At 49.8% G+C, this 21,830-nt stretch overlaps 1 protein-coding gene across 1 annotated transcript in view; it reads left to right on the forward strand.

The window, feature by feature from the left end:
- SAMD4B (sterile alpha motif domain containing 4B) overlaps nt 1-21,830 on the forward strand; it is a 44,943-nt gene continuing 23,113 nt past the window's right edge. The window contains exons 1-2 of the mRNA XM_055145086.1: nt 1-153; nt 18,611-19,013. Of these exons, the coding sequence (XP_055001061.1) occupies nt 18,818-19,013 (196 nt within the window). The 5' untranslated portion in view covers nt 1-153; nt 18,611-18,817. The remainder of the gene's footprint in view (nt 154-18,610; nt 19,014-21,830) is intronic.

Here is a 21,830-nt window from a genome sequence, read left to right on the forward strand (position 1 = left end):
GCGCGGTGACGCAGCGCGACGGCGGCGGCGGCGGCGGCGGTGGTCGGTGCGGGAGGAGGGAGGGGAGCTCGCGGGCCGGAGAGGGGGCGACGGTGGCGGCGGTGGCCTGAGGAGGCCCGGGCGGCGGCGGCGGCGGCGGCGGAGGCCGAGGCGGTGAGTCGCGGGCCGGGCCGGGCGGCGGCGGGGCGGCGGCGGGTCGGGGCGCGCGGGGCTCACCTCAGGGCGCCCCAGGCCGCGCGGGCGGCCCCGCCCCCTCAGGGACCCCGAGCCGCGGGGAGGCGGCGGGCGCCGAGAGCGGGCCTGGTGGGGCGGGGGCGCGGGGTCCCGGCCCTCTGGAGAATCCGGCCCGGCCGAGCCCCCCGAATCGGCCCCTCGGGCCGCTCTCGTGCTTCCCTCCGAAACCCCCTCGCTGCCTGGGGATCGCCGGGGGCCCTGGGCGGGGGCCTTTCCCTCACGGCCCCCCCTCGCCGATCACCACAGGACACCTCCCCGAGTCGCAATCCCACCGAGCCCGAGCCTCGGCCCCAGGGCCCCTCTCCGGCGGCCCCACCATCCCTCCCATTGCCCCCGACCTCCGGAGACCGCCCGGTGTCTGGGAAATGGCAGCCCCAGCGCACCCCGCCTCTGGTCCGAACCCCCATCCTCCGCCTCCTGCCCCTCCCGCCTGAGGGATTCCCCCGAGGCCACTCGGCTGCACAGCCGTCGTGTGTCACCTCGCCCGCCCAGAGCCCCCGCTGAGGCCCCCCGGAATCCCCTCCAGCCTCGGACATTCCAGAAATCTCCCCCAGAGACCCGCCTAGCAGCCCCCACCCAGCCCTCCCCATCGCTGAGCCCCAGAATTTCCCCTCCCTCGCGCCCCCCCATCATACCAGACATCGCCTTGCAGCCTTTACGTTCCTGGTTCCACCGATCACAGAGCCCTTCCCGTCCAGATCCTGGAGAATGCGGCCAGGGGCCCCAACCATCCTCACCCATCCCCACTTGCTGTTCTTCCTCAGACACCCCCAAATGCCCTATATCACCCCTTCCTCAGGTCCCCATAGTCATCCTTTTAGCCCCCTCCACAGATTACCTCAGATCTTCGGTTCAGCAAGCCTTTTCATGTCTCTAAACACCATTACCCCAAGATGTGCCTCCCAGAGCCCCCAAATCTTCCCTTGAGACCCCCTTGTTCCAAATAACTCATCTAGAAATTCCCTGGAAATCTCTGAACCCTCCTACAGTCCAAAAGCGTCTCCCAGTTCCCTTAAAAAAAAAAAAAAAAAAGACTCCTTGCCAGCCACCTCACTACATATTCCAGAAATTTCTTCAGGATTCCAAAAGGTTCCATCATGTGGCTCTGAGTCAGTTTCTAGATGGCCCCCACCTTCAATAACCCCACAGATCCCCTCTTTTAGGCCTACATGGAGGTGATGTCACCACATCTGCTCCCCACCTCTGGGAACCAACCCCTCAGTCCCTCTCACGCCCCAGAAGAGGCAATTTTCAATCCCTGTTACACCCCAAAGGCTCAGCGAGGAGTCCCACACAATTCCCATCCCCACCTCAGGCTTTTATGAGATAGTCTGGAAGAATTCCTTCCAGAGATGCAGCAACCTCAGAGCCTCCTGAGCCCCTTTCCTGCCTTACTCGACGATTTTCCTAGAGATTTCCTCAAATTCCTGACAACCCTTTAATAAGAGATGAACCTCTGCTTCCGCCTCCATCTTTCAGGACTTGGCCCCTGTTTGCTAAGCAGCCTTGCCTTCGTGTGCCCATGTTCCCTTTGGGGGCCCCCCTTTCTCAGCTCTTTCTCCTCTGTCACCCCACGCCCAGCCACACCTCCTTCAGAGCCCTTTGGAAGATTTCTTCCCAACCCTTGTTTCATCCATGGCTCCATGCCCCACCCTGCCTGAGACTTTCCTCCCATTCCACCAGACCAATGCCCTATCAAGAAACCGACCCAGGGCCCTCTCAGACCCCCTATTTACATCTCACCTCCATTGAAGTTGGTATGGGCTTCCTTCTCAAGTCTGAGCTGGCTTCTCCCAAAAGCCCCCAATATTCTTGACTCACTCCACAACGAGAGCTTTCATAATCCCTTTTAAATTAAAAAAATGTTTTGTGAGGGGAGTTTGAGGCGACACTTGGAGCCCCCAGGCCACTTCCAGGGGTATTTGGCCAATGAGACTCAGTGGTTCAGTGTGAGGCTCTGTGGTGCAGTGCTGCCCAGGACCTGCAGTGCCACTGAGTACTGTTCCGGGGTCCTATATCTTCTTACACAAGGGTCCTGGAGAGGACCAGGGGAAAGCTCAGGTATAAAGTTCTTTATTTGGAGGGGCCACTGTCTCAAGTGGTGCACCTTTTAGACCTACATAGAGGTGATGTTGCCAAACCTCCCGCATCCCACCTCTGGGAACCCCTCAGTCTCTCTCATGTTTTCAACCCATGCTCACACCCTAGGGGCACAGTGAATGGTCCCACACACCCCCATCCCCACCTCAGAAGGCCGGGAGCTCCTTCTTGCATTGACCAGTCAGGTCATTGGCTCAGTGCAAGGGCCTAAGAATGTGGTTTTGCCAGGGCCCTGTGGTATTGGGGATTAGCCAGGCCTCCTTGGTGTTACTCAGGGGCATTCAGGGATGTATCCCACAATGTTTAGGGGACCACGTGGTGCTGGGAATCAAACTAGGGTTAGTGCATGTGAGGCTTTGTAGTTTCATCAGCCCCAAGTTCTTTGTTTTGGGGCCACTCTGAATAGTAAGACTTTGGGTATCACTCCCAGAGGTGCTGGGGACCATGCAGTGCCAGGGATCAAACCCTGGACTTCCACATGCAAAGCATGCAATTCCAGCCCTTTGAGCTCTTTCCTCAAGGCCCTGAGTTCTATCCTCAGTGCCACATAGCCCTCCTAGCAGGCATGCATAACTGTGGTGGGGACCTGAGAAGCATTACATCACCGGCTGAGCATTGTAATATTCAGTGATTGGCAGAGTAACGCCAGGAGTGCCTCCATCACCCGAGTACCATGAGGGAGCCTGGCTCCCCACAAAAGATGCTTGGGAGACACCCTCATCCTTTGAAGTGCCAACTTTTCCCTTCAGATAGCGAAAGTCCCATAACATTCTCCCTAGAGACTTGAGGGCTTCCCCCATTTCCTTTCAGAAGCCGCCTTCAGTTTCTCCTTGGTGGGCCTCCTCTCATCCTCTGGAGTGTGGCAGCGAGTATGGCTCCTGGTCCAGCATGCGCAGCCAGAGCATCACTGGGTGTTGGGAGTGATCAGGTTGTCCTGGCACGGGACCAGTTCTCTCACTGGAACTCTGATTTGGACTTTCTGGGAGAGAAATCCTTTTCTCTCTTGAAAGCTACTGCAAGTTTCCTCAGGGTGTGCCTGTGGCCTCATTTTTTGGGAAGTTGCTTTGTGAGGAAGATTCCCTGGTCTCTTTTTGGTGGTTCTCCTGGTTTGGGTGCTCAAGGCTTCTTCCTGGCTCAGGGGTCATTCCTGGCAGTATTAGGGGGGCCATATGCGATATTGGAGATCAAACCAGGGTCGGTGGTCAGTCAGGCAACCATGCTAACTTCTATAACATCTCTGTGTCCCCTCTTTAGCCTCTTTGGAGGCATTCTTGACTTTTCTGTAGTGTTATCCACCCTTGGAGCAATTGCTCCACTTTCTGTCTTTGAATGGTTCCCTTTCAGATCCTCCTTGGAGCTTCTTCCTGCTGATTTCCCCTCCATCCTGTGTCCCCAGTGCTGGAACACAGCATCTCTGTGGTCCCTATCTCCCCATGGGAATGGTCCCCCGGAGGGGGACTCTCCAGTCTTCCTACTCTGTGACTTTTTGCCCATTATTTCTCTCTCTCTCTCTCTCTCTCTCTCTCTCTCTCTCTCTCTCTCTCTCTCTCCCTCCCTCCCTCCCTCCCTCCCTCCCTCCCTCCCTCCCTTCCTTCCTTCCTTCCTTCCTTCCTTCCTTCCTTCCTCTCTTTTTTTTTTTTGTGGGGGACACACATACCTGGCTCTGCTCAGGGCTTACTCATGACTCGGTGCTCAGAGAGTGCACCTGACAGAGCTCAGAGGACCATATGGGTTGCTGGAGATCAAACCTGGTCTGCCACATGCAAGGCAAATACCCTGTTCTCGGAGCTATTGCTCCAGCCCCTCCACTGTGTTTCTCTGAGTGCCCTGTGGTCCTCCCAGGAAGTTTTTCATGCACTGCCCTCTCATCTACACTGGCCTGGGCATTTAGGAAGTGCTAGGAATGTGTCTAGTTCACTACATCATCATCTCCCCCAGCTCCCTTTGCCTGTCGTGCTTACCCCACCTGCTGCTCTTTTTTGTGGGACTTTCTTTGTGCTGTCTCCTTATTCAGACCTATGGCAGTGCCTATCCTGGGTGACCTGCCTCATCTTATCCTGGTTAGCTTTGTATCCCCCACCCTGCCCTTGCCCCCCAGCCTTTATAAGTTTGGGTCATCCCATGGCTCACCACTTTCTTCAAGGGATTTTGTTTCTGCCGGGTTGAGAACAAGAAACAAATCCCAGACTGGACCTTGCTTTCAGGGCGCTCCTAGCCCAGTATGTGGAACGGAATGCAGGTGCAGATCATGTGCTATGGAGTTCTGCATTGAGAGAAGGAGCCCCTTATTTGGAACGTCTTCCAGGAAAAGGGGATAATTGGACGAGGTGGTGGTTCACAGGAGGTGGGGCAGTGGGGCATAGCTTTGCAAACAAAGGAAATAGCAGCTCTGTAGGTCAGAGCAGGAACCCTTCACCTCTCATCCCCTGATCACTCTTTTCGCCTAAAGGACAGAACAGAGGAAACACATCAGCTGCTCTTTAGTGACCCACGCAGTAATACTATTAACACATACCACTCATTGTGTAACTATTATCTGCCACTCTTTGTTTAAATGCTTCACAGGGTTGTCTGGTCATATTCACAGGAACCTGATTAGGATGGTAAACTACCATTATCTCCATTTTACAGATGATGAAACTGAGGACAGGTGACAAAAATATAAGGGCTCTGGGACCTGTGCATCCCAGGATGCTGATGCAATGAATCAGAGGTGGATCTTCTCTTCAGACAGGGTTGAGTGCAATAGCACATTGTAATACAGTGGCTATGAAGACTCGGCCTACGGAGGCTTATGCTTCCCACCTTACCATTTACCAGTTTTGTGACCTGTGGCAAGTTACTTAATTTCTTTGCAAGTGGAAGACCCTGGATTTGATCCTCTGGTGCCATAGAACAAAAAAAAAAAAAAAAAAATTTTTAATTAATGATGTCCAGAGCTCAGAACTTTGGAAGAAAGTTAAATGTTAGATTGCTTTGTGCTTTGTTTTGTTTTTTGGTTGCAAATTTGTTGACTAGTCTGATCAAAGGCAAGTCACAGTATACAGAGTATGCTATTCTGGTTTTTTTTTTTTTTTTTGGAAGGGGGGTTATTGGGGGAGTCACATGTAGTGGTGCTTAGGGATTACTCTTGGCTCTCTACTCATAAACTACTGGCAGTGCTCAGAGGACAATAGGGGGTTCTGAGGATCGAACCTGGTACAATTGTGTGCAAGGCAAATGAAATGCCCTACCCATTGGACTATCTCTTCAGCCTTAGTGTGTGCTGTTCTGAAATATGTCCAGCAATTCAGCAATTTAAGGAGAGGCTATGCAACCATAAATGTAATAGGCAAAGTCACGGAACTCCTGGGGTTTATGATCTTCTTATGAAGAGGTTATGGAAACAAAAGAAACCAGATGGTCGTATGGGCTGTGAAGGAATTAAAGCAGTAAATAGTGTGAAAGTGAGATGAGAAGCAGCCAGTGTACACCTGGTAGTGGGATCAGTTCCCTCTGAAGAGATGACAGTTGAGCCTGATAACCTAAGGATCAGGAGGGTAGGAGAGTGGGGAGTTCTGATCTTAGAACTGTTGTATTTGGAGAGAGGACTGCTGCAAGATGGGGATGTTCCCTAATTGGAGGGGGGCTTTTTTCCTTTCAGTGCTGTGCCAGGAATGGGAAGTGTACCACCATCTTCTTTTTTCTCATGGATTTTTTTTTTTTCTTTTTGGGTTATACCCAGCAATGCACAGGGGTTACTCCTGGCGGTGCTCAGGGGACCATATGGGATGGTGAGAATTGAACCTGTGTTAGCCGCATGCAAGACAAATGCCCTACCTGCTGTGCTATTGCTCCAGCCCTTTTCTCATGGATTTTGCATTTTGTGTGTTTCTGGATGATTTGCTCCCTGATATCAGGCCAAAGACCTTCCTGGGGCTGGAACAATAGTACAGCCAGGAGAGTACTTGCTTGAGTTTGACTCTTGGTATCCCATAAGTTCTGCCAGGCACCACTAGGAGTGATCCCTGAGTAGGATCACTCAGGGTTAGGAGTAAGCCCTGAGCACTGCCAGGTGTGACCCTAAACCAGAACAAAATTTGTGTGTGTGTGTGTGTGTGTGTGCGCGTGCGTGTGTGTGTGTGTGTAGTAGCGGTTTTTAAAAATACTTCACTGGTTTGTATAAGGAAAATGGGCAATCATGGGAAGAGGAAGCAAGTTTGGGAGCAGTACAGTTTCCAGATGAGAAAGGAAGTGACATAAATATGGGGTGCTACTCAAAAAATAGACACATTTGGAGTTTAGATTAAACAGGACTTGGTGATGGGATTCAAAAAATAGAGGAGGGGCCGGAGCGATAGCACAGCAGGTAGGGCGTTTGCCTTGCACACGGCCGACCCGGGTTCGATCCCCGGCATCCCATATGGTCCCAAGCACTGCCAGGAGTAATTCCTGAGTGCAAAGCCAGGAGTAACCCCTGAGCATCGCTGGGTGTGACCCAAAAAGCAAAAAAAAAAAAAAAGAGAGAAGAGTCAGGCTAATGTTGAAGACTAACGACTGAAGGAAAGCTTCTGTAACTCACAGCTCTTGAGTAGGTACTGTTATTAAGCCTATTTTACAAACGAGAAAACAGGCACAGCAAGTGGAATTATGTGCCCCAAATTACGCAGGTGGTAAGTAGCAGCGCTCTGTCTCCACCCAGGGCAGTCTGGTCCAGGAACCACTTGAATTTGAGAATGAAAAAGAAGGGCAGGTTGCTGATATTAAGAAAAAAGAATGAGGGGCCTGAGTGATAGTATGGTGGCTACCCAGATTTGATTTCCACCACCCCATAGGTCAGCACCACCTAGAGCGATCCCTGAGCACATAGCCAGACCTAAGCCCTGAGCACCACTGGGTGTGGTTCAAAAACCAGGAGGAAAAAAAAATTTCGTAAGACCAGACAAGTGTATCTTAATGGGAGAGGAAGAGTCAAAGGATAACTTTGAAAATTGAGTTGTCAAGCCCAGAAACTCAGGGACTAAGTATAAACTTTGTGTGTGGGAGGCCTAGCTGAAATCCCTGGACCCCTGAGCACCTCTGGGGTGACCCCCAAGCACAGAGCCAAGAGTAGACTCTGAGCACTTTCAGGTGTGGCCAAAAAAGAACTAAAAGAAAACTTTTTTTTTTTTTTTAGGCATTCACAGAGTTGATAGTTGAATCTACAGGAGTTTATTTTTTCTCCATGTGAGAGGATAAGAATATAGAGAAGAGAGAGCGGGAGATGTCTAGCAGTAATAGAAGGGGAGGTTAGCATTTCAGAAAGGGAGGTTAGCGTTTCAGAATAGAGAATACAAACCAGATGGACACATGGGGAGGGGTGAGGGAAGGAACACCAGCTTCCTCTAACCCAGCTTTCCCAGGCTCCCCAGGCAGTGCTTACTACCAGGAGGTCCTTCTCAGCTTTTCCTGCTCCTTTCCCCTCCCCATTCATACACAAGCCTCTTCCTTTGTTGAGGCAATAGTATTCGTATTCTGTGTATGTTTGGAGGCAGTTTCTGAAAATAATGGTTTCTACAATAGAGAAATGGGACTCCTGTGGTTTCTGCTCTTTTGGGCAGGGTAATGAATTAAACTTAGTTTACTAACCTATTGTCTTGTTCTTGGAAGTGTGAGTTCCTCAAAATTAGGGGTGTAGGGGGCTGTAGAGTATTTAGGAATGAACAGAAAAGCCAATCGGACCCCCTATGTGTCCTGAGATGTTGGCATTCTTGAGAATGGTGTATCCTTAGACCCAATTTACTCAGTGACGGGGGAGTTAACTGGAGACTGCATCTTTATTCTCAGGAACAAATGAGCTGTAAAGCCTGATTGCCTGGCCTTGTAAATCTGAGCTGTGTGCAGTCTTGGACAGGTGACTTACCCTCTGTGCTTCAGCTTCCTTATCTATAAAATGAGGATAATATATCCATATATGTAAAATAGATTATTATAAAGTTTTTTGTTTCCAGTATTTTTTGGTTCGCTTTTACTTTTGTTTAGGGGCCACACCCAATGATGCTTAGGGCTTACTCCTGGCTCCCGTTCAAAATCACCCCTGGACGGGGTTGATGAAACATCCAGAATGCCAGGAATTGAACCCAGGTCGGCTGCTTACAAGTCAAGTGCCCTACCCACTATACTATGTATCCAATCCCTTTTAATTTTTTTTCCTTTTGGTGGGGTGTAGTTTTTAGAATCTAAGATCAAATGAGCTTATGAGGCATGGTGCATGACATTACATGATGTATGTAGTCATGTCAGGCATTTTTATGTACATTGTTTCATTTTTACTATAAGTTTCACTGTGGAAACTGAGTTACTTGCCAGGGGTCAATACAGTAAGTAAGTATCAGCCCAAATTCCAACCAGGTCATACAAACTCATTAGCTGCTTCTGAATGGGAACTGAGAGCTGACTTCCATCAGCACCTGGCTGGGCACCTTCCTGCTGCTTGGGACCAAGGAAGGAGCATGCATGCCCTGGGCAGTAGTTTTTCCTGGTCTTTTTTTTAGCTTCTTTGGGACAACACCTGGCAGTGCTAAGGGGTTATTCCTGGCTCTGCGCTCAGGACTTAACCCCTGGCAGTGCTCAAGGGACTATATAGGATGCCAGGGTTCAGACCCAGGCCTTTTGCATGCAAGATAAGTGTCCCCTCAAATATAATAGTAGAGCTGGTTGGCTGTTGGAAACTTCTTTTTACCCCTAGTGCTAGAGATCAAATCTAAGGCCTCACACATTCAAACTAAGTGCTTTACTGCTGAGTTCCCCAGCATCACACTTGGCCCAACTGTGCAGCCTGAAAGTTTGATGCTCAGGCCTCTCCATACTTAGGGGGCCATGAGGTACCAGGGATCAAACTCATTAGACACCTTTCTACCACTTGTGCTCTTTCCCCAGCCCTATTTGAGACACTTTTGCCATAAGAGGCCCCCTTCTGGTTACTTTACTCAAAGTCAGGGAATAATTTAAAGTAACATGGTGAAGAGACCAGAATTCTGTTTTGTATGGGAATAGTTGGGTTGGAGGGATAGGGCATTTGCCCTGCACACGGCCGACATGGGTTCGATTACCCTGGCCCTCTTGGAGAGCCTGGCAAGCTACCGAGAGTATCCCGCCTGCACTACGCATGGTGACAAGCTACCCGTGTGTATTCGATATGCCAAAAACAGTAACAACAAGTCTTACTGGTGCTCGCTTGAGCAAATCAATGAACAATGGGAAGACAGTGCTATAGTTTTTGCTTTTTGGGTCATACCCGGTGATACTCAAGGGGTTACTCCTGACTCTGCACTCAGCAATTATTCCTGGTTTTGCTCTGGGGACCATGTGGGGTGCCGGGGATCAAACCGAGGTCAGCCACATGCAAGGCAAAGACCTACCCACTGTACTCTGGCCGCAGATTTTTCAACTTTGGCATGCTGGAAACCAAACTCAAACTCAAGCCTAAAAACATTTATTGGGTCAGAGAGATGGTACAGCAGGTAAAGCAGTTGCTTTGCATGCAGCTGACACCAGTTTAATTGCTGGCAACACATATGATCCCTGGAGCACCACCACCAGGAGGGATCTCGGAGCACATAACTGGGAGTAAGCCCTGAACATTGCCAGATGTGGTTCTCCCCTCTCCATACCTCCCCCCAAAAGAAAAAGTTTATTGGTCTGTGTAACTGCAGAGGCCGGGGTGAGATGGGTAGAGTAGAAGGGATCCAGGTCTTAAGTGATGTAAATAGGCTTCCCTTCCCATTCCCTTTTATTTATCTTTTTTCTTCGGGGCCACACCCAGCAGTGCTCAGGACTTACTCCTGGTTCTGTGCTCAGAACCCGGCTTCTAGCAGGGCTCAGGAGACTATATGGGGTGCTGGGGATCAAACCCGGGTAGGCCCTATGTAAGGCAAGTATCCTGTCTGCTGTACTATATTACTCTGGCCTCTAGTCTTCCCTTTTCTTCCCGTCCTTGACTGCTCTCATTAGCACAGATGGCATTCTGAAATGGACTCTCACTGTGAGGTGGCAGAAGTGGCAGCCTGTAGCATCAGAAGAGATGGTATCAACGAAGCAACCCTGAGGACTTTCCCTCAGTAGTTTCAACAAACATCTAGAGAAGACTTTCCTAGGCCAGGCTTGATACTATGTCTGCCCCCTCCTAGGGCCAAGAATGATGGTTGATTAGCCAGAGGACCTCTGAGCTGTGGTCAGAAGACAGAACATTTGGCAAGCAGATCCACCACAACCTGTCACTAGGACCGAGCTGGAGGCTTCTGGCCCTTCAGTTCTCCTCACTGGTTACTGTCAGACCCAGCATCCTTTTGTCCAGAAGTCCTTGGAACTCTTTCTTTAGGAATGATTTCCCCTCCTGTGGTACCAGGGATTGAACCCCAGGGCCTTGCACATGATTTGCTGTTGAGGTACATCTTAGCCCCCGGGATGCTTTTTTTTTTTTCTTTTTTTTGGTCACACTTGGCGATGCACAGGGGTCACTCCTGGCTCTGCACTCAGGAATTACCCCTGGCAGTGCTCAGGGGACCATATGGGATGCTGGGAATCAAACCCGGGTTGGCCATGTGCAAGGCAAATGCCCTACCCGCTGTGCTCTCTCTCCAGACCCCTGGGATGCATTTTTATTTTATTTTATTTTATTTTGCTTTTTTGGGTCACACCCGGCGATGCACAGGGGTTACTCCTGGCTCTGCACTCAGGAATTACCCCTGGAAGTGCTCAGGGGACCATATGGGATGCCGGGGATTGAACCCGGGTCGGCCGCGTGCAAGGCAAACGCTCTACCCGCTGTGTTATCACTCCGGCCCCTGGGATGCTTTTTTAATAGTGACTAGCTCCCCAAATCACCTTCGTATTCACGGATTATCTGAGTCCTTCTTTATACACCAGGTTTCTCTACAGTGATTTCCTCTGTGTACTAGGTTGGCTTATAGGTGTGTTTACCAGAAAATCCTGAGGGAAGGATGATTGCCTGACTTTGGGGTTATGGGTCAGAGAGCTAGTCAGTGGGCTAAGCACATGTGCTTTGCATGCAAGAGGTCCAGGTTGGATCCTCAGCTCCCATGGACCTCCAATTGTGACCCCAAACCAAGAAATAAAAATAAAAAAGTAGGAGGATCGAGCCAGAGAAATAGTGCAAAAGGCTGAATACATGCTTTGATAAAGTTTAATCCCTGGCACCTCCTGGTCTCCTGAGTACACCAGGAACAAATTCTGAGTACTAAACCTGGAGCGACCCATGCCAACACCAGGTATAGCCAAGATACCAAAATAAAATAAAAATAGGGGGGTTTATTCTAACATCCAGATTTGTGGTTCCTCTAGAAGAAGAGACTGGAGGCCGCAGAGATAGCATCGGGTGACCAGGGTTCCGTCCCCGGCTTTCCATAATGTCCCTTGAACACTGCCAGGATTAATTCCTGGCTGCAGAGCCAGGAGTAAGCCCTGGCCATCCCTGAGTTGTGACCCAAAAACAAACAAAAATTTTAAATTATGGGCCAAGAAAGATATTACAGTGGGTAAGGTGCTTGCTTTGCCAGGATTTGATCCCTGGCATCGCATACGACTCTCTCAGTACTGCTAGGAGTGATTCCAGAGCACAGAGCCAAATGTGGCCCCCAAACCAAAATAAAATAACAGCTTGAGAGAGAGAGAGAGAGAGAGAGAGAGAGAGAGAGAGAGAGAGAGAGAGAGCAAACAGGGGCCAAAGTGATAGTACGGTGGATAGGGCTCTCTCCTTATACGCCTCTGACCCAGGTTTGATCCCTGGCACCACACCTCAAGCCCAGCTAGGAGTGATCCTTAAGTGCAGAGCCAGCAGTAATAAGCTCCGAGCACCTCTGAGTGTGGCCCCAAACTCTCCCCCCAAAAAAAAACCAAAACCCCAGAACTAAAAATACTAGACCATAATCCCTCATGGTAATGGTTAATCAGAGCTAGAGACTGATAGCTCTCTTGCCTCTCTTCCATCTCTCTCCTCTCCCTTCCCTCCGCTCTGCTCTCCTCTTTGCCCCTCTTGTCCCTTTCCTCTCTCATCCTCCTCTTTGCGCGCCCTTCCCCTACTCTATCCTAAGGATTGACTTTGATCTTTTAGTCACTGGTGAATGGGGGTGGATTGGGGGGCGGGGAGGAGGCACACAGGCTATTGCTTAGGACATGTAACAGCCCAGTAAAAGAGTTAGAGTTAATGAGAAAGTGTGTGCTCTCCACTGGTCTTATGTGTGGATTTGGTCATCTTGTTGCTGTAAATGCTGTTGGCATCTCAAAGCCCCTATACCAGTGTTCCCTCAGAAATAGTAACTTGTCCTCTTGTGAGTGCCATCCAGTGAAGGAATCCCTCCCACTCCCAGGGGATGTTCATCAGCCTCCGCTTGACCACTTCTAGCAGCCAAGGGAGCCTATTACCTCCTCCCCCTGGCATCCAGTTCCATTCTTGGACAGATAGATTATTTTAAAATCCTTCCTTATGTTGAGGCAGCTGCTGTCTCCTCAGGACCAAAAGCCATAAAATGCTGGGCTGGGAAGGGGAACTGATTTGTTCAGGCACATGAGCTACCACTCAAACATCCTGCATCCAGGGCAAACATTGATAATCTTGGTGCTCTTTTCTCACTGAGCCAGAAAGTAGGGCGGAGGAAACAATACAGGGAGTTAGGACCCTGTGACTCAGGTTCAGTCAGTCCCCTGTAACACCTGGCCCTGGAGCACCGCTGGCATGGTTCTGCAGGCCCCCAGTACCTCAAAACCTGAGAGGCACACCTGGGCTCTGTCACTGAATCTTGTACTTGGTTGGCTGAATATCACCAGGAGGAAACCTGGGCACCTTGATCACTGCTTGGGAGTACCTCCCCACATGCACACACAAAAATTGACAGGCTTGCTCTTCAAGTCTGCGTTCTCCCATTTAGACATATCTCACTCACTTGCTTGTCTCTCTCTTTTCTTTTTTTTTTCTTTTTGAGTCACACCCAGCAATGCCCAGGAATTACTCCTAGCAGTGTTTGGGAGACCATATGGGATGCCGGGATCGAACACAGGTTGGCTGTGTACAAGGCAAATGCCCTACCCACTGTACTATCACTCCAGCCCTTGTCTCTTTTTGCTTGCTAATTTTTTTTTTTCTTTTTGGGTCACACCTGGCAATGCACAGGGGTTACTGCTGGCGGTGCTTAGGGGACCATATGGGATGCTGGGATTTGAACCTGGGTCAGCCGCATGCAAGGCAAACACCCTACCCGCTGTGCTATCGCTCCAGCCCCTTGCTTGCTAATTTTAACACTCTGGAAAATCTTGATTTCTTTCTTGAACACAGATTTCCTCTCTATCTCTCCCCTCTCATCTTTCTTTTTTTTTTTTTGCTTTTTGGGTCACACCCAGCGATGCTCAGGGGTTACTCCTGGTTCTGCACTCAGGAATTACCCCTGGCAGTGCTTGGGGGACCATATGGGATGCCGGGGATCGAACCCGGGTCGGCCGCGTGCAAGGCAAACGCCCTACCCGCTGTGCTATTGCTCCAGCCCCTCCCCTCTCATCTTTCTAAGTAAATTTAAGTAAAGATTTTTGCTTCAGGGGCAGAGGTGCTGGAGAGATAATACAGTGGGTAGTAGGGCACATGCCTTGTACATGGCTGACCCAGCCTTTTTTTTTTTTTCTTTTCAGATCACACCTGGTGATGCTCAGGGGTTACTCCTGGCAGTGCTGGGGGACCCTATGGAATGCTGGGAATCGAACCCGGATCAGCTGAGTGCAAGGCAAAGTGCTACCCACTGTGCTATCATTCCAGCCCTGACCCAGCTTTAATCCAGGATCCCCTGAGCACTGCCAGGAGTAATACCTGCTTGCAGATTCAGGAGAAACCCCAGCCTAGAGCACTGCTGGGTGCAACCCAAAAACTAAAACACTTTTGCTTCAAGGACCAGAGTGATAGTACAATGGGTAGGATGCTTCCCTTTCACCCAGCTGACCTGGGTTTAATCTTCAGCACCACAGGGAGTGATACCTTAGTGCAGAGCCAGGAATAAACCCTGAGCACCACTGGGTGTGACCCCCCCCCAAAAAAAAATTTAATTCCTTCTTTGTAAGATAGCCCTTATATACAGTATGCCCCCAGTTTATTCATCACCTCCTATTGATGTCTTCCCAGTGCTTCATTCCTTCAGGTTCTGCATTACCTGAAAGTAGTCTCTACCCATAAGTTGTTTTCAGCCTGTGGTCTCGCCCATTTATCATGATTAATGTTCATCCATTTTCTTACCTCACTATCAGAGAAGGGAAGTTGATTGAAAGAGTAAAGTGACTCAATGAGTGGGACAATAGTAAAAAGGAATTTTTTTAATTAAAATTTTTTTTTATTATGTAGGAGTACTGCTATGTATTCAGTCATTGATTAAGTTGACAGAATTGGGCATGAACTCCACGTTACTTAAAAATTTTTTCTTTTTCTTTTTGAGTCACACCTGGTGATGCACAGGGGTTACTCCTGGCTCTGCACTCAGGAATTACTCCTGGCTGTGCTCAGGGGACCATATGGGATGCTGGGAATCGAACCCGGGTCAGCCGCGTGCAAGGCAAACGCCCTACCCACTGTGCTATTGCACTAGCCTCCTAAAAATTTTTTTGAATTGTATAGCCATGAGATTAACCTTGACAAAGATGTTTATAAATTGGGTTTCAATCATACAATGACCCAGCACCCATTCCTCCACCAGTTTACATTTCCCACCATCAATGACCCCTGTTTCCCTACCACCATCTTCCAACACCCCACTCCAACCCTCAGCCCCAGCCTCCCTCTGTGCGAAGCACTTCCTAGAAAGGAATTGTTTTTACCTTCAGTATTTCCCTTTTCCTATGTTGCTCCTCACTTGGTTCTGTTCTCTCCTGATTCTCATCTGGAGGCAGAGAACAAATCTCACAGTCATCTTTGAGCTTGCCCCTTCAGGTATTACGAGCCACTTCTTCCTTTCCCCAGAGTCTTCTTGTGCTTGGGGAAAATTTCCTCAGTGCCTTGCAGTTTTTTCTCTTAGGACAGTTCCAAATCCCATTTCCATACTGCACACTGTGCCTTCCTTCACTTACCTCCTCCCCTGGCTAGTATCTTAGTGTGATTTTTGCTCTCACCTCCTTCTGCTATTCTTTCTTTAAAAATATAAGGATTTGCCACCTTTGCTTGCTAATAATTGTTCTGGACATTGTGTGACATTAGCAATATCAGTGGATACCAAATGTATAAGAAAAAAAATACACAGATTAGTATATTGAAGACTCTTTACATTGGATAATCAGACTTTTTTTTTTTAGTTTTTTTGTTTTGTTTTGTTTTTTTGGTTTTGGCTTTTTGGGTCACACCCGGTGATGCACAGGGGTTACTCCTGGCAGTGCTTGGGGGAACATATGGGATGCTGGGAATTGAACCTGGGTCGGTCGAGTGCAAGGCAAATGCTCTACCCACTTTGCTATCGCTCCAGCCCCTAATCAGATCTCTTGAGGTTCAATCCTCTACAGCCAATAACTTCCCCCCAAGCACCACTAGGAGTAATTCCTGGGTGCAGAGGCAGGATTAAGCTCTGACTATCATAAGGTGTGACCCAAAAGTAGGGATGGGATGTGTGCATGTAGTGGGGGGTTGGAATTTGGGGAAAGATTTTAAGTCAGGGAAGCAATGTCTCTTTCTCTTTTGGGGAGCTTGTGGGGCCACACTGGGCGATACTCAGGGGTTACTCCCGGTTCTGCATTCAGGAATCACTCCTGGCAGTGTTTTGGGGGACTCTAGGGAATGCTGGGGATTGAACCTGGGTTGGTTGTATAAACGCCTTACCCACTGTACTGTCTCTCAGGCCCCTGGAAGCAGTGTTTCTTACAGAAATACTTTCTGCGGCTGGAGAAAGAGCTCAGTAGGTTAGACCTCAGTAGGTTGCTTTGAATGCAGGAGACCCGGGCTTGATTTCCCCAGCACCACATATGATCTCATGAGCAGCCCAGGAATCATCTCCAGGCACTAAGCTCAAAGTATTCCCTGAGCACTGTGGGCATGGCCTAATAACAATTTTAAAAAATTCTGAGGGGGCCGGAGCGATAGCACAGCGGGTAGGGTGTTTGCCTTGCACAAGGCGGACCCGGGTTCGTTCCCCGGCATCCCATGTGGTCCCCCAAGCACTGCCAGGAGTAATTCCTGAGTGCAAAGACAGGAGTAACCCCTGAGCATCACTGGGTGTGACCCAAAAAAAAGCAAAAAAAAAAAAAAAATTCTGAGAAGACCGGAACAATATCATACAGTGGGTAGGATGATGCTTGTCTCGTACACTTTGACAGGTTTGGTCCCCGGCACCTCATATGGCCCTTGGAGCCCACCAGGAGTGATCCTTGAGCAAGAGCCAGGATTAACCCATGAGTACTGCTAGGTGTGGCCCCACCCCCAGAAAAAAATTCTGGAAAACTTTTTTAACTTGGAGCAAGGTTTCATTTCATTCCCTCTTCTCCTTGCCGCTTCATATTTATATCCTTCGAGTTATATTCTGGGTTGATGGATGGGCCAGTTTGTTCTGTTCCATGTCCCACAGGATCTGCTAGGGGAGTCCCAGCCATTGTTAGGGGTCCCCACCGCTCTCCTTAGCGTGGAAGTTTAGGGAGCTGGCTGTGGTTCCTTAATTGAGACCAGAGCCCAGTAGGTTCAATGGGTCTTTGTACACAGTTCTTGGTCTTGGAAGTTAGGCGGGGATGGAGTCAAAGGCTCTGGTCACAAGCATGACAGACGGGAGGTGTCAGCGGAGACCTGGGGCTTAAGACACTAAGAAGGCTCCAGAGGAGTGGCCAGAAAGCAGCATACCAAAGAATGGGCCTGTTGTCTGCTGGCAGACAGAGGTCCTGCAGGATTCCTTTTCCCGAGAGGAAGTGGTACTAATTTTCCCTTGGGAGCTTGTGGCTTTTGAGGTGTCTGTTTCTCAGGTTGGTATTCTCTTGGCTTAGGGGTCTGATGACAGGCTGCCAGGGGAACCTCCTAACCCAGAGTGGTTGGCTCAGGGAAAGAAGCATGGAGAGATTGACACAGAGTAGAGATGGGCAGGATTTTAGAGATCTCGTGTGAGCTGGGGTGGATGAATGGGCTTCCTCACCTGTTGCAAAAGGACAAGTCCTTTGTCCACACCTCTACTGTAGGCACCAGAAAGTCACTGGTCAGGTAGTTCACATATATGCGGTCCTCAGGGTCATCACAATTCCACCCATCCACATCCTAGCTTGGCTTTTTGATGAGTAGTCAGCCACCCAAGTGATGCTTGGGGGCCCGCTTCCAGTGATTCTTGGCCAACTGAGTCAGTGATTCAGTGCTTGAGCTTGAGGATGCACTGTTTGGACTCTATGTTCTGAAAAACACCCCAGACACCCCAGTGATGCTAGGGAGGCCATGTAGTGCTGGGATTGAATTTGGCTCAGGCACTGGTAGGACCCCTCCCCTTTTTAAATTTTTTTAAGCTTTTGTCCATACCTGGCAGTGCTTGGTGGGGGCAGAGGGGAGGGGTTGCTCCCAGCAGTGCTTGGGGCACCAAGCAGTCTCAAGGTTCAACACAGGGCCTCACACATGTATACAAGGCAAGTGTCCTACCACTGCACCAAATCCCTAGCCCCCACCTCTGCATTTTAGGAATAATAAAATTTGTTTGTTTTGTTTTGGGGCCACACCCAGTGTTTTTTGGGGAAGGTGGCTATTCCTGATTCTGTGCTCGGTGACCCATGTAGTACCAAAAAATGAACCTGAACCTCCAGCATGCAGTGCCTGAGTTCAATCTTCCGTGCCACTTCTCCAGCCCTAAAAGCTCCGCGAGTTTTAGGAAATAGAGTGCGCTTGGTCTTAGCAGGTGAGCAGTCATGCTCCAGCTCCCAGAGGTGACCAGAGACTAGCAAGGTCAGACTGTGTGCTAGGGTCAAGCATCTGCTTAGTCATGCCACCTGAGGCCACATCTCCATTAACGCAGATTATTTCCCGTAGTGGACAGCCTCCTCGCTCCCTTTTCTGGAAAATCCACTCCCTTAAGCCCCCTGGCAGCACCGCCTCAGGGGCTGTAACTACTGATGTGGGACAGATCTCAGCCTCGCATTTTCTCTGAATTAGGAGGCTGGAGGAAAGTTAAGTTTATGTCTGCCATTGACTTCCTCTTTTTCTCAGGAGCTTGGCAGAGAAGTTAGAGAGGCACAAGAGTGGTATGAAGCCATCTGGTCCCCTTGACCTGCACCCACCAGGCCATGTCTATTCCCCCTGTCCTCACTCCCTTGCTTTCTTTTCCAGGAGCCTGGAGAGGCGTGGCTGGACCCAGACCTCCCCCGATGTGAGCCGGTTTCCTCCTCCCCCCACCACCCGTTGCTACCACGCCAGGGAGCGTCCTCAAGCCCTGGCCCTCAGAGGAGAGGTAACAGAAGCCCGGAGCCGAGACCATGTGACGGCGCTGGCCTTCGCCACCGCCGTCCCCCCCACCCTGGCCCCAGGCCTGGCACCATGATGTTCCGAGACCAGGTGGGCATCCTCGCTGGCTGGTTCAAGGGCTGGAATGAATGTGAGCAGACTGTGGCCCTGCTGTCGCTTCTGAAGCGGGTCACCCGTACCCAGGCTCGCTTCCTGCAGCTCTGCCTGGAGCACTCTCTGGCGGACTGCAATGACATCCACCTGCTGGAGTCGGAAGCCAACAGTGCTGGTGAGTTTCCTTTCCCCGCAATTGGGTGCCCGCCCGAGGGAGACCTGGAAGAGAACAGAGAACAGATGGTTAGGGATGCCAGTCCAGCAGTGGTGCAAGAAATGGGGCTTGGAGGCTTGAGCTTAGCATTGAGGGTTGGGGGGCGGGCATCCCCAACCTTTCAAGCTGTCTTCCTTGGGCTGTGTTGCCAGATAGTCCCAGGCATACTGTGGGGAAAATGGGGAGCAAGGAAAAGGGGTGGCTGAGGGGAGTGGTGTAAAGTGCCTAGACAGAGGAAGAATCACTTAGGGTGACTCAAGAGAATAAAGCCATCCCTTACAAGAGGGAATGTGAGCATTTGTTGATTTGTTTTTCAAGCTCCAGGACAGTGGAGGTAGACAAGAATATTACATTTCACAAGTTACCTTACACTGTTGTTTTGTTTGGGTGCGGGATTGTGGCCACACACGGTGGTGCTCAGGGGAGGGGGGTCACTCCTCAAGGTGCAAAGAGGACCAAGTGGGGCCAGGTGTTGATTACAAAAAAAAAAAGTAAAAGTAGAAACAACTTTGATTTGTTTTTTGTTTGTTTGGGGGCCACAGCCAGCAGTGCTCAGGGGTTACTCCTGGCTCTGCATCAAGGAATTACTGCTGGTGGTACTTGGGGGACCGTATGGGATGCTGGAGATCAAACCCAGGTTGACCATGTGTAAAGCAAACACCCTACCCGTACTATGGCTCCCAGAAACAACTTGGGGAGTTTTTTGTTTATATATACTCTTACACTCATGAGTTCCCTGAGCACTCAGAACAGCATTGCCTCTGACCAGTGATGTCTCCTTGGCTGGGTGAACCCAACTAGTCTAGAACCTCTCCCCAGACCCTGAGCTGTGACAGGAGTCAGGACAGAAACTGTATTCCAGAAATACACTTTCAGGCACTACTGAAGCCATTCAGGCCTCTGGGCAGGTTTGAGGCTAGAGAAGGAGAATGGAACATACCTGAAAATTAACCAGGGAGGGGGACCCCAGGGTTCCATGCAGTGTGTACCCTAATAACCACACCCAGACCTTCCAACAAGCCAAGTCCTGCTTTACTTGTCGAGGAAATGTGGAAGCAGTGAGTTTTGATCTCTAGTGAGATTGTCTTGGTTTAACTCCAGTTGCATTTATCTAAGTAACAGCTATTCTATGCTTCGGTTTCCTCATTTTTAAAATCCCAAGTATTGGGCCAGAGAGATAGTACAGGCTTGGACATGGCCAACCCCAGTTTGATCCCCAGCATCCCATATGGTCCCCCTGAGCACCTCCAGGAGTAATTCCTGAGTGCAGAGCTAGGAGTAACCCCTGAGCATCTCTGGGTGTATCCCCAAATTAAAAAAAATCCCCCCAAAATAAAATCCCAAGCATTATCTTTTCTTCTAGGGTAGTTGTAAGTTTTCAGGATAGTGCCTGTGGTAAATGGGTTGTAAGAGATAAGAGGACCTGAGGATGTGGTGTTGCCTGACTGTGCCAGGGCTTATCTAGGCCACCTTGACCTCCAGGGCTGCATCTGACAATATTCAGGGATATCATGTGGTACATGAGATTGAACCCAGAACTCCTACATATCAAGCACACATTCTAGAGCTGTAGAGAGAAATAGTACAGAGGGTAGGGCATTTGCCTTGTACGCAGCCAACCCGGGTTTGATCTCCAGCACCCCATATGATTCCCCGAGCCCCATCTGAATATAACCAGGTATGGCCCAAAACAAAACCTAGCCCTTTGAGGCCTTCCCCTGGCTCCCCTCAAATGTTTTTATTATTGGTTTTGCGTTTAGTCCTCACAACAACCCCAAAGAGATAGGAACTATTAATATCTTCATTTTATAGGTGAGGAAATCTGGTTGGGCTGCTAGGATTGGGATATGGGATGTTACATTCTACCTGGCTTCTTTCTTCCTTCGCCCACCTGCCTTGGTAATGCCTTTATTGTACTAGGTGCTTCTGAACAACCTAGAGAGGCAGTTGTAGAGAAAGTTCTTCGGGCTGGAAGTTGCGTTGGCCCAATTCCCAGCCTGGCAGACAGTGAACAGTTAGAACTCAGCTGGGCCCAGGATCTATTTTGACCCTAGGGGTGGGAGTCCAAGGTTGTGGTATGACACTATCTCCAAAACAGGGGCTCATTTGGGGATATGCCAGTGTCGTCATTCCTACCATCCCATCCTAAGCATGAGGTGGGGTAAACGCGGGGTGCCATCTTGAGTACATACATAGCAGAATCACAGCAATGCCTGGTGATTTCTGCTTATTATAGTGTTCCCATTTTTGCTTTTGTTTTCAAAGCTTACACAGTCAAATCATATGAAAGATGGAAAGTGAGGGCTGGAGCGATAGCACAGTGGGTAGGGCATTTGCCTTGCACGCGGCCGACCCAGGTTCAATTCCCAGCATCCCATATGGTCCCCCAGCACCGCCAGGAGTAATTCCTGAGTGCAGAGTCAGGAGTAACCCCTGTGCACCGCTGGGTGTGACCCAAAAAGCAAAAAAAAAAAAAAAAAATGGAAATTGAAATCTTTCAGACAGCATTTCCAATTCGTGTATGTTTCTTGGTCTAATCTGTGCATTCATGTTCTCTGTCTGGCTCTTTAGCATTGTGGTTATTTGAGCAGAGGGCCAGAGAGATAGTACAGCGGGTAGGGCGCTTGCCTTGCACACAGCCGACCTGGGTTCAATCCCAAGCACCCTGCATAGTTCCCCCAGCCTGCCAGGAGTGATTCCTGAGTGTTAAGCCAGGACTAATCTCAGCACCACTGGATGTACCCCCCTCCAACAAAATAAATAAAAAACAGAGCAGAG

Source organism: Sorex araneus, chromosome 8 (assembly GCF_027595985.1).
Source record: "Sorex araneus isolate mSorAra2 chromosome 8, mSorAra2.pri, whole genome shotgun sequence".
Classification (NCBI taxonomy): Eukaryota; Metazoa; Chordata; class Mammalia; order Eulipotyphla; family Soricidae; genus Sorex; species Sorex araneus.